We start from the raw sequence: 13,684 nt of genomic DNA on the forward strand, positions 1-13,684 counted from the left end.
TTCAGAACTGATGATGTGTTATGAAATTGCATGACTAACTGGTGTGACTGAGGCCTGTGAAGAAGTCCAAGCAGAGTTATTCTGAATGAGCTATTAAACTATTAGACCTTCTGTGTGAGATGAATTCACAACCCTCTTTGAAGGATTGTTTGCTGGTTTTGCTCTGATATTTTGTAAAGTCTCCTTCTGGCCCAGATCTAGACTTTTAAAGGTGTTCTTTCCCTATTTCAGGATACCAACAGACAATAGAAAAACAGTTTTCAACAGTGAGGAACAGTGATGCCACACCCACAGCAACCCCTGAGTGTCATCTGGGCTCCAAAACGTGGAAAAATTTTCTTTTTCTTTCTTTCACCAAGTGAAATCATTCACTTGCTGTCAGTTGATCACAATGGAGCAACAGATTGCTGCACATTGCCCTCACTTTTTATTTGCTTATAAAATTAAATACCTACCCAGTATATCTTGCAGTGGCTGCTGCCTAGGAACAATGTTAATGGAACACTTTGATTATAAAAGCATTCTCTATCAAACTGGAGTTTCACCAGCCTTGTTCAACAAAATATTTGAACATGTTGTTTAATAAGGAATCCAAAATGCTTTACAAAGAGATGATTTTTTTTTTTTTAATGTACCTGTAATACAATCTTTTCAATCAACTTTGGGGGTGTGTAGGTATGGAAATGAGAATTTCTTTCTAAAGACAGATATGCAAAGTGTCAACCTAGATTTACATAATAATTTAATGTAACAAGATGAAATCTAAATCATATAATTTTGCAACTTGTGTATTGCACCATGATATGCTTAATTATAGGTTGAACTGACAATGAAAAAAATGTAGGATTTTCAACTCATTAAATGACAGGAATTAGGAACCAAAATGAATGCCCTTACATGCCTCTAGGTCATTAATGGAAGTGCCACTAACACAGGGGGATCAGGCAGGATCAATGTATAATAATTTCTGTTTAGCCTGTGAACAGACCATGTGAGAGGAGAGACACCTTATTAAAATAATGCAGGATATTTTGATTGAGAAGGAGGCATCGACTTATTGCTGGAGATGCCAGCTGAATGAGCAGTGGCAAAACATAACAGCTGGTGCCTCCTTTGAAATTCTTCATCTTTGCACATCTCTCCCTCAAATAGAGGCAGTACCCTAAAGCAAATGACTACAGGAAAAGCAGAGGAGAAAGGATGGTCACGCTTGCAGAGGCAGCAGCTGTCCTTTCTCAGAATCACATGGCAAAAATGAAAAAAAGAGAAAGGGCTGGAAATAGAGAAAAAAAATATCCATCAGATACCCTTGAAGGTGATAAGACAGGAGAGTGTTCAAGTTAGTGATGGGCTGGACAACAGGGATCCATCATTAAAAAGTCTCTTTATCCTGTCTTTTCTTGTTATACATCCCATCTTCAACCATGTCTAATAGAGCTTTAAAATCAATGTTACGTTTTTTGGGTTTTAAAATGCTACCAAGTATCACATTTCATCTACACCTAATGATTTCAACATCTTGGTTACACTTCAGATGCTTGTTCTTACTCCTCAGATCAAATGCCAGCTAAGGTTAGCATTACAGAGATGTGCTTGTCTGTGTGTGCGTGTTTGGTGGTCTTTAACAAAAAAGAAATAAATTCCACCCATGGTGATGCTCTGCAGGCTTTCATTAAGCACTAAAGATAATTTTTGCCTTCTTTCTGCACTTCTGTGAACATAAAGGTGAATATTTCATGCGTATGAAATGAGCAAAACCCCATCAAAATGACAAAGAATCAATGCCATGAAAATATCAAGATTCAAAACAGTTGAGGAGGAACGACTGTAGTGTCAACCAAGTAGAGCAGAGAAAGAAAAAAAGGTTTAATATTGATTGTCTACAAAATATTACAGTGCAGTAGACATTTCACTTGTGCCTATAGTAGAAGACAGTTGTTATGGATCTTGTTTATCCAGACATCCATGGGACAAACTGGGTACTGCTACTGACTTCAGTTATTTATATATCCTTAGATACCTAAAGTTCAGCAAATATTGGCAAACCTCCAAAAAGTAGATTCTGATTAAAAATGCAATAATAAGATGAAAGGTTCAGGTAGAGAGGAGATAGAAGACTTGTTAAACAGCAACTGAAGCACTTCTTGCTCTTTTTCTTGCCTCTGTTGCACAATTCGGAAGACAGAATGTCTAAACATGGCAGTTTCTGCCTTTCCAACTCCATGACAGCTATTTGCAAAACATTAATAATAGCAGACTGGTAACTTCAAATTCATGAAGGAAATTAAATCCTTCATAGAAATTAAATTCACTGTGCTAATTGTTTCCTCTGTTGCTTTAAACAAACCAAAAGTCTGGTGAGAAGTACACAGTTCTGCATGCACAGAACTGAGTCGTTATTTCACCTACAGGAATAAAATTTTTTCCACCTCCTTCATTCTATTACTTAAAATATGAAATGACTGGCCCACCTCCTAAGGGACTGTAAATAAATTTCCATCCTTTCTTCACAACCTTATAAAAGAATATTAAAGCAAGCATGATGATGTTTTGATGATGATCTGCACACTAGGAATTGTTTACACTATAAAAGCAACCAGCAACAGCATTCATTCATGTGGTAGAAACCCTTCACCTTTTAAGTAAATTCACTAACTAACAAAATAATCTGCAAATTATCTTATATCGTGATGATACCATTATTTATGCACAGAATCAAAGGACAGAGGGAGGTTGTGTTTATGTCCCAGTTGCGTTTAGAGTTCTATTGTTCAATCATCAGACATAGAGAACAGTAATTATTATTCATAAAATTGCATAAAACTAGCTTAGGGCATTATTGACACACACAATAAGGCTGCAGCAAGTGTTAAAACCATATTAAAATTAAAACCATTAAACAGTTACTTGGTACAAACTACTGATACTCCCTGTGGTCCATGTGCAACACCTGCTGCTTGTGTAAAAATATGCTTTTTGTAACTACAATATCCCCTTCAGATCATTCTCTGTTTAACCTCACATATTCTGTCTCGTCTTGAATCAGAAAATGAGTGCAAAAAAGTCTTTTTCTTTCCTCTCTATTAGTGAATTATCTGGCAAAATAGGATCCTTATCCCAGCTATGACTCCCACCTACTATGAAAAAAAAAATCAATACAAATGACAAAGGGATACTTACCAGGAAACACAGCTCCTTTTAGATATCCAATGACATTAGAAATTGTCCTGTAAGTTGTGACAGACTGAATGTTCAGGCTGATTGTTTTTTTGCCTGTTAGAAGATGAAAAAAAAAAAAAAAAGAAAATGTTGAACTTATTTACCCAGCCAAGAAACATATGGGCTGAAGACATAAATTCCACATACATTAAAAAAAAAAAGAATTTAAAATGATGTTAAAAAAAACCCAACATGAACAGGAACCACAGATTAAACACAAAATAGGACATTATTTTCTTGGACCTATCTTAGCAGCATGACTCAAAGATGGTATCTCAAAAGAGATCTCTACTCCTTCAGTTAAAAGATCATTGAATTCACACAAAAATATGCTGCCAGAATACAACAGAAAAAGAAAATTCATGAGTAGGATTTACATAACTCTGTGATAACAAAACTTTCCTTAAACTTCATAGGTTTTTCTCACCTAATCCTTCACCTAGGTCAATCTATCAATAACATTCACAAAATTATGTCTGGTTGATATTACATTTTCTTCTGGAGAAAAGCCCCTGTGCTAAATCAGATGGGAGCAGTCAGACCTCCCCACAGCTTTGCCAGCACAGCCTTTGGTGATGCTCTTGTGAACCCTGGCCAACAGAGCCAGGGCTTTTGGCTTAGCTGGCATCAGTTGAGGAAATGGTGTAAATACAAAGGCAGAATTATTTGAAAAGCTGCTAAAATGTAAGGAACTTGCCAGTACTGCCATTTGAGACTGTAGCATAGAATAAAGCCAGAGTAGAGCAAATATCTGAGTTAAAAGAAGGTGGGACACAGTAACCACACAAATTCCTGCAGTTTGGGACAGTGGAAACCAACCAACCAAGCACGGGGAGCTGCTGACACCTTCCAAATGTTTCACTGGCATGAAACCAGACTGTGTGAACATCCAGCTCATCTGAAAGGTCATAACTTCTATCCAAGAGAAACGAAAATGTCTTCAACTGCTTGAACTCCAAAAGCAGCAGCAGTGTGGCAATCAGCAGTGGCCAACCCCAGGGGGATTGTCCTCCATCCCTGAATGCTCCACCCTTGTGCTTGAAGCATCCCTGGGACAGAATTCCTCCCATGGAGTATCCCAGCTGCCACAGACCACAATTAAAATCCTCCACAGGTCATTTTGCTCTCTATGTGCCAGTGTTTGTTTAAAAATGAATTAACAATATTTATCCTATTTTTAATTCAGACAAAACCTCTTCAGTTATCAACACGTGTGTCTTCTCTATGACAATTCTGGTTTTGCTTGAACAAACCAGTAAGAAACATGCAAACCAAGCAGTTAATTAAAAATAAACCCTGGCACATGACTTTGCAACAATCAGTCCCAGCATGTTAATATTTTGATTTGTCATGTAATTAACTTTGCTCTTCTGATGTAAGTTACTGTATTTTTAAATTATTGTTAATGTCATGTAAATGAACTGTTTGTTCAATAAATCCACAGATATTATTTTAGAATTTTAAAAAAATCATTAAAAAATAGTCCAAAGGATTCCCAAAGGGTCTTTTTAAAACAAGTGAAAACAGCTCAAAACATCTATGTTGATTAAGCAGCTTAAATTTAACTTTAAACTATGTAAGTTACTTCTTGCTGCTGTTTCTCACCTACAACCATTCTAGAGCTAATTTACTCCTTTTTTTTTTTTTTTTTTTAAGAGACATTTTAAAGTCAAAACCGATTTCCTTTCCTTTTCCTACAACACTTTAGATGTTTGTTCCTTTAGGCCCCTTCTCAGACAAAAAGAAGATAAATCCTTTTGAAGACAACTGACTTCACTGTTTTTCCTTAATCAACATCAGCTATCCAGCCTCTAACTGACAATAAAGACACAGAAAATTAACTTCTGGCAATACCCATACTCTCAAATCAGATACTCGAGTTAATAGTCATGTAACAGAGTAGTCAGCTTGAAGTGACTTGGGCTTAAAGGCTTAGAACACCAGATGAAAAGGCTGAAACTGCTCTTTGGAGTATACAGCAGAAGCAAAATTTAATCCCCTCTAAACAGTTCTGACAGCAAACCTCTTGTCCTAACGCTGTATTTTCAGAATCTTGACAACTTTCTCCTTTTTTTTTTTTTTTTTTTTTTTTTTTTTTTTTTTTTTTTTTTCCGCCATATCTCCTCTGCAAAGCTATGAGGAGACTTTACCTTAACAATATTCAGGATACACTGTCTTTATGTAAGCTAAAAGCTACTTCAGGGATAAAAGAGCACAAACATCTTTACTGGGTTTTTAAAATTTATTTCTTGCCTGACCTGGAACTTTTACATTGTCTCATGCCAAATGATTACCTTCTCCTCTAACATTTACATAGTTATTTTTGGAAATTAATGCCTATTTTTTCCTCTCATTTGATGGAAAATTTTAACATTTTGGTTCTGAAAAACCTATTTACAGTAGTTATGTTGAGAGAACATGAGTTAGGCTTGTTTCCTTTTTTTCTTTGTTGTTGTTTCTTTCTTGTTTTTTAGCTTTTAATGTCATCCCAAGCTCATGCATAGAGGAGTATAAGCCCGAGTCTCATTTTCAAACATGTTGGTTAAATTCCCTATCATCAGACAGTTTTCTGAGCATTTGAGTATTGGATTTTAAAAAGCATCTTTAGGAACTCAGGTTTGAAAATAAAACTCATTTGACAAGATTTTTACTAATAGTTAAAAAAACTTATCTACATGCAAATTTAACTGAAGTATAGAAAAATCAAGTATTAACTGAATTCAAGGATTTCAACAGAATAATTCCTGGATCATAAAACCCACAGCTATTTTAATAGACCGCTGAAATAAAGTACATTAAATAACTTCAAGTAATGCAGTTTTTGAGATGTTTCCTGTTGAAATCAACACCTGAATAAATGTGAACCTGTCTGAAATCCCAAATGAACTAGAGATTTCAAACATCATCAAACATCCATGCTCACATGACTTAGGAGACACTAACTGAGATGAAGTAATCAGCACAAACTGCACTTGACAGATCATCAAGTCAACTGGAGTGCAAAACCTTATTTACTAGGTATTTTATGTCACTTTTCAAGTTCAAACACAGAACTTTAAGTGAAGAAATATAATTATCACATGCATTTATTATTACGGCAGTACTTACAAAAAATACTACATGCAACATGGTATATATAGAAAAGTGAATAAATATAAAATAGTATATACTTAATAATGTATATTTGTACAGGAATGCGTCAGAACTCCTAGCCAGGTGTCCTTGTGGTTTTTTTTTTTAGATGGTGTATCAACAATACACCATCTAAATCTGGTATCTCAAATATTTTTCATTAAAAGATTTCTATTTGATTAATCAACTATGTTGCCTACTGACAACATATTCTCCTTTTTGAACAAATATTCATAGATCTTGAGTCTCCAAGTCTAATCTTAGTATGAAGAGCTTAATTAATAAACTCCTTGGTATTTGATAATCATCTTTTTTGACCTACAATAAGGAATCCAGAAATAAAATTCTTCAGATGAAGAGTTTTTGAAATAAGACATGCCTAGAATAAAGTTCTTTAAGGAGGCTCTAAACTAGGGTGGCCTAATGTGATAAAGAATAAATGTGTCACAGTCAACATCAAAGAGAGTTGAAAATGCTTCAGATGGTAGAGTTGAATTTCATAACCTCACACTACTTTAATTCTTTTCCTGTTTTATAATAATCAAAAGCAAAGCATCACACAGGAAAACACTGGTGCAGAACAGAATTCTGAAAATATATCTTGATCATTTACAATTCTGGTAGAAAAATTCTCAAGGCTTCAGTTGGGAGTAGAGGGAAGATACATTAAAAAATGCTTCACACTGTTCATGCTTAATTCTTCTCATGAACTTCTGTTTAAAAAAGGGACAGAATTTAAAGTGATAATGAAAAGAAAATCTGAGAGTATTGGTATAAAAGCCTGTAAGTTTTCATATGCAGGATGTCTGAATTAGATCAGAGCTCCCTATTTAACTTGTTCTTCATTCAAATGCCAGTAGAGACATCTGTAGAACTTTGTTATATTTCTGCTGTTATGTACAATGACTCCAGATTTGGTAGATACAGTAACATGTACTGCCACACAATCTGCTGGCATCTTTATTTGTTTCCTTGGATTCATGCTTAGCATAGTCCCAATACCCAGAAATTATGGTATTGTTTGCATATTGATATTACAGTGTGAGATGTCCCAGCCACAGTTTATTAAATATGGGAGTCTTTATTTTCTCTGACAGGTAGCAAACTATGAAGGAGAAACACATATAATATTATCACAAGGCTGTAGTTTAACAGGAGGAGATATTCACTTTATCACTCCATGCCCTTCCTCTGACTGAAAAGAAGACAGGCTTGATTTGCAGTAGTGCAGCACTTGGCAGAGAATTTTATTTATCTTGGATGAGCATCATATAATATGGAAAGTAACAGACTCTTCCAATTATTCCTTTCGTATAATTAATGATTCTAATTTCACATGATCAGAGTTGACTATAAACTTAGTATAATGAACATATGACACATGGAACTAGATAAAATAGATGTTCAAAGTCTCATAAAAATTCATTGAGTTGTGCTACAAACCTTTCCAGTAACAGTCAGTTCTGGTTATCTGTTCCACTCACCCATTTTGTCAGAGGAGGTAGATTTGTTTGCAGCCTACAACAGAGCTCTGCACTGCAGTCACTGTGATGATTCACTATTGATCAATGACTGTATTTTGTAGACTAAAAAAGGGTTACAAAAGATCAAAAGATTCTACCTAGAAAAGCATTTTGATCTGAGTAATTTTACTGTCTGCAGCAGAATGCTGGGAGTCTTTGTACACTTGGCTCTATTATTCACACAGTGTTTGATATCATTCAAGTTATTTAAACTACTCGTGCCTTGGCTTTATAATTTTAAAATATAAAAAAAATTACACCTACTGCACAGGAAAAGGCATTAGGAGGTGCTAAGAAATGGGATGTTTAAATGAGATCACTTGAATTTACACTTCCTACCAATTGAGCTGCCATACCAGGTCACACCAAGTGACCATTCAGCCCTCACCTCCAAGAGTGACCAGCAACATAAATGTGGAGAAGAATGGAAGAACAGGATGAGCCACAGAGCAGGAGGTTGCCCCAGACACCTGGAGACTGATCACTACTGAAATCCTGGATTTTTCTCACCTTTCTCTTCTCAGACATTAATCAGGTTGAGTATAAAACTGACACTTAAAACCAAAGGGAAAAAATTACACACATAACACTGATGTGTTTAAATAGCAGGCTTCCAGGATTTCCATTCAAACCAAAGTAGGTCGTCATTAGTGTCAAAAACACTTTGTAAATTAATTGCCATTAGCTAGATTTACATTAAATACTCGAGAGTTTAATTGAAAAAGGGTAATTTGTACATTACTGCAATCTCCCAAATAGTGGGAAACTTAACAACAACAAAGGCAGTTCACTGTACACAGCAAGACTTCCTTCATTTATGTTTATAGAAGTGCTTTAGTTTTACAACAACCTTCACAATAGTCTAGCAAATATCCTAGTGAGATTTGTAAAAAAAAAAAGGAAGCTTCTAAAGTTTACAGTTTCTCTACAGAAGTTCAGTCTGAAGTTCCTTCTAATTGCCTATCTTTGGGAAAAAGTTCACGGGAGCACAGAATTTCAGATTAATGAGGATTAACAATAATGTACCATACCAAACAAAAAGCAAATCTAATTACTGACTTCATCTAACACCAAATTAACAGCTGACTACAATTCCCACTATTTGCTTTATAGGTCCTGAGCACTCAGTCTGTGTGGGATATTTGCCTCCATCCTCCCACTCCCTCTGCCACATTTTGTCTGTTGAAAACTGCAAGGCTAAGGGAAAAAAGCAGCACTGTGAGAAAACTATATATAAATGTTTAATCATTACTGATGAATCTGCTGTTCAGCTTTTTGAAACATAATGATGAGAGAATGATGATTATTTTATCCTAACAAATTTCAAGCCAACCAATCATCTGAATTGCTCATTCACCTCTTTTGACAGATAAGTGATGAGTCCTACGTCAGAAGTGAAATCTCTCTCTTAAGCTTCTTCAAATCAACAGGAAGACTGCAAATTCAACCTTTGCTCTTTCCTAATGCATTGCTGTCCTCAGCATTATCTCTTTAGCTATTACGAGTATGAAATAGTTATACACCATTTCTTAGCATGAGACCAGGCTTTTATCTCTTCCATTAAGGATGCTACTGAACAACAGCACGCTCTGTGCTCCAGAACATCCACAGCTTCACCACTACTTCAAGGAAAAAATATATTATAATACATTACAGAATTATACAAGGCTTCTTATTATAGTCCCTATTTTCTCAGTAAATTAAGACTTAAAAAAAAAATCCCCCATGGATTACTGTGGTTCAGAAGCTTTACATGAAATCACACACAAGCTGTTGTGTTCACCCAGAGTAAAACCAGACACGGACTGGCTCTCACTACATTGCTGGCTTGGAATATTCTCTCTTTCTAGAAATTCTCCTCTCACAGAATTCCTGTCTTCTCACAGAAATAAAACATGCCACACCTGTCACAGAAAAAGTAGAATAAGCTGCCCTTTAGGGTGATTCTGTCCTGCAGCCTCCAGAAAAAGCTTTTTTGGAAACAGACATTGTGCAGCCTTTTATCTGTATAAAATGAGTGTCATTTTCCAGCCCAAATTCAGGCTTTGCTCCAGGCACTTCAGCTGTTGAAAATTCCTTCAATAGTAACAAGCTTCAAGCAGCTACCTGGAATGGCTAAGCACTTGTTCCTGGCTTTTTCCCCTTTTCTACTGGTTGTGGGGACAAAAATAAAATTAAAAGTTGATTTTTAAAAAAATCTAGTCAGCCATTCGTGGAGAACAATTTTCCTGCCTAACCACAAAAGTTTAAGTCTTCTGTCTTCCTTTTTAGTATGTATAACTACAAATGCTAACACAAGTCATAAAATTAATCAACCTTTTTTATGACTTGTTGTATTGTACTCCAATTCCACAATAACGTTCCAAAAGCAATAAACAAGGGATACAGCACATGATACTACATTGGTTGCTTTTAAAATTTGTTCATACTGTTATCATCACTGTATGCAGCACAGGATACAGTGGCTAAATTAATTTGCCTCCACCTTTCCAAGATCACAGTTTCAAATCAATTCATTTAAATGGGCATTATAATGAAATAAACCTTTTTTTTTTTTTTTTTTTTTTTTCTGGTGAAAGATGGACAGGTAAAAAACAAAACTGAAGACTGTTTACTGAAGAATTACTGTTTAAACATGCACCTCATCTAGAATGTTCTCTGGAAGATGTCCTTTTGGTGAAATACTGTGCTGGAAGATTGTAGTCTTACTTTTTTTTCCCCTTCCCCTATCACCAATAAGTTTTTTCAAGCACTAATCTGTTTGAATTTGCTAATGGCATTATTTCTAGGGAGATACTATGAATGCATTCATCTGGCTCTACTCAAGGTATTTTGTTCTTCTCATGATGCCTGTTTTCCTGGTGAAAATTGAGAGAAAAAGCTGCCTGGGGGTTCAGGTAACAATACACTATTTATTCTACAGCATACACAAATTAAGGAACACAGAGATATATTTAGAATTTAAGTGCTATTATTCCAGAAACAGAAAAAAAAACCACACCAAATAATATAGTAACTGATGCCTTAATGTTAAAACAACATTACTAAGAGTAAAAGGCATATACAAATTAAAGAACACAGAGACGTATTTAAAATTTAAGTGTCATTATTCCAGAAACAGAAAAATATACACAGAATAATGTAGTTACTGATGCCTTAATGTTAAAATAACATTACTAAGAGTACAACAAGGCCTAACAAAACATACTGCAGCACAAACAATCCTCCCTAGTGTTGGCATCTACACAGAGGAGGCTCTAAGTCCATATTAAAAATAAGTGATCAATGCCTTCTACTATTTTTTAAGCAACAACTTCCATTTATCAGATTTTAGGAGCATAATTTTTAGACTATTCATAGCCTCTTCTAGAAAGCATCTAAGCAAAACACACCCATAATCAGCTAAACCTCTTAGTTGCATAGTTGTAGAAAGTGGATTTGGAGTCTGAGAGGAACATCCCATAGTGTGTTTGAAAAGCATTACCTGCAGCTGGCAGCTGGAGGGGTGTACACCTCTCTTTTTGGGCAGTGTCCTCAGGGAGGGAAACAAGTTTTCTGGCAAGCAGTGCAGAAATTGGTTGTACCAACAGCGTTGTGAGGTTCAGTCGATTCTGCCTGTAGCTTCCATCTTAAATGACACAAAGGGAAGACCAATTTAGTAAATGATAATTAGATTTCTCTCCTTCATAAACCGAACACAAAAATGCAAATTTCTACCACACAACTTAAACCAACTGATTTAGATAAGCAGCTGTTGTTTTGTGCTTATAATACTGAAAAAAATAGCTTCTTCAAGATCATATACTACAAAATTGTATGTACATATTATGGTATCTGGGCAATAGTTCCACAAAAAACTGTTAAATTAGTCTGAGCAGATATTAGACTGTGAATTAAACACAACAAATTAAATTGATGTGTAGCTAAAGAAATCAATGAAAAATGGAAATACTGATCAGCAATAAGTTTGAAATTCAAGTAAGAACTGAACAGCTGAAGGAGGTCTGGAATAAGAAGAGAATAAACAAACCCAGTGAGTGGAGAAAGGTATGATCAGAAAGCACCAGAACACTTCATTTACATCTGAAACACCTTAAGCAGATATAGCACAAACCTCTCAATATCAGCAGTTTCATGCAAATATTTAAATCTCCCTTTGAAAAAAGAGTGAGTTTGCATAGACATGCCTAACACTTGATCACGGAAAGGTTTCTGATGAGATAATGAGATATTTTGGGAGACCAACTGACAGAACTGTGGGGAAGAAGAAAAACCTAACCTGGCACACAGAAATGCTCTGAAGCACTTTAGGAATAATCAGGTATTTTCCTCAGCTATTTCAGCTGGTCTAATATGGGGACCATCTCTTCCCATGGAAAGCAGGAACACTTCTGGCAGATGGAAAGCCCAGCTCAGGAAAGGAGGGGAGGTTGATACAACCTGGGGCAGGACACAACCTGCAAAACAAACACTGCATTTCCTGTCAACATTGAGTTCTTTACTACCCAAAAGCATCCTTTAAATTCTGTGGGACTGCAGGCACTATCAGCAATCAGCAGCACGTTTCAAATAAATTTTGATTAAACTACTATCAGTTGTTATTGAACCACAGTATAAAGAAAAAAAGAAATCTAGACACATTATCTTTATTTTTTTTGTTGTTGTTCTAGAAACTTCTGAAATTTTTTATAGTACACCTTTAATACTAATGTAAAAATTGGCCAAAACTGTATTATTTAATTATGGAAAAACAAAAGGTGTTGTTCACCTTTAATACTCAGTGGCAAGGTGATCAGTGTTCAGTTTGAAAGATTCAGACAAATTTTTAGGTGGAAAGGAAAAGCTGGTTCAAAATATAATTAAAAAAAAAAAAAAAAGCTTTGTCTCATCAAAGTTGGTCTGGGTTCAAAATCTCTTGAAGTTGTCACTTCAACAAAGTGATGGCAAAATCAGTTTGGTCAAGTTTTGAGAGTCTGTTTCTGCACTCAAAAAGAATCCTAAAAAGTCCATCAGAGATGTGCAATTGAGACATTATTTTCTTTCCGGTGTTTGTCAATCTGCAGATGTTATTACAGGGGAATGAAGCTCAAATCATTTCAGATGAGAAAAATCTCTCTCCAGTTACTCACAACTTGAGCTTCATACTTGAATAACCTGTGAAAGATACACTTTCAAGAGCAACTTACAGGAGAAACCCCTCCATATTTAAAAATTAATCATTTCACAATAGAAGATAGAATTTGAAGGATGTGAGAAAAAGGAAAAAGAATCTATAGAAAGGCAGATTTAAGTTATGTGGGCAGATGTATCTAGAAGAAAAACTTTCTAATAGGAGGAATACATAAAGACTTGCCTAGGCAGGTGATAAAATCTCTTAAACTGAAATATTTTTAGAGAAAAGTGTGAGCAAACATCTGTCAGGAATGACGCAGATATGGCTGATGCCCTCCCTGAGGGAAGGTGCATTCGATGACCTCCTGACATCTTTTCCAGACGTAAATTCCATAAAATTCTCCAGTAACTAAACTTGACAAACTAATAACAGAGAAAAAAACACTATTGTAATTCATATTTAAAATTGTTTGAAAAAGAAAAAATCAAAAAGTTCCTTCCACTCTGTCAGGCATTTATGAATTGAAGAAGGCTGAGGAAAGCAATGTGCATCATGACCAGACTTCAGAAGTGACCATCCAAGACCAATCTCTCCAATGCACATTTAAAAACCTGGAGATTTTCAGGGCTGCTACTTAAAGCTTAATCACTCAGGTTTTAAATACTCATGGGCTTGGTGCTGTAGTGACAGTGAAACA

The 13,684-nt window shown here is 35.4% G+C and overlaps 1 protein-coding gene across 1 annotated transcript in view; it reads right to left on the reverse strand.

The window, feature by feature from the left end:
- The window catches only part of NAALADL2 (N-acetylated alpha-linked acidic dipeptidase like 2), a 413,827-nt gene that overhangs the window by 92,069 nt on the left and 308,074 nt on the right, over nt 1-13,684 (reverse strand). The window contains exons 8-9 of the mRNA XM_077785540.1: nt 11,359-11,502; nt 3,181-3,273 (exon numbers count right to left, since the gene is read on the reverse strand). Of these exons, the coding sequence (XP_077641666.1) occupies nt 3,181-3,273; nt 11,359-11,502 (237 nt within the window). The remainder of the gene's footprint in view (nt 1-3,180; nt 3,274-11,358; nt 11,503-13,684) is intronic.

Source organism: Lonchura striata, chromosome 10, assembly GCF_046129695.1.
Source record: "Lonchura striata isolate bLonStr1 chromosome 10, bLonStr1.mat, whole genome shotgun sequence".
Taxonomy (NCBI): domain Eukaryota; kingdom Metazoa; phylum Chordata; class Aves; order Passeriformes; family Estrildidae; genus Lonchura; species Lonchura striata.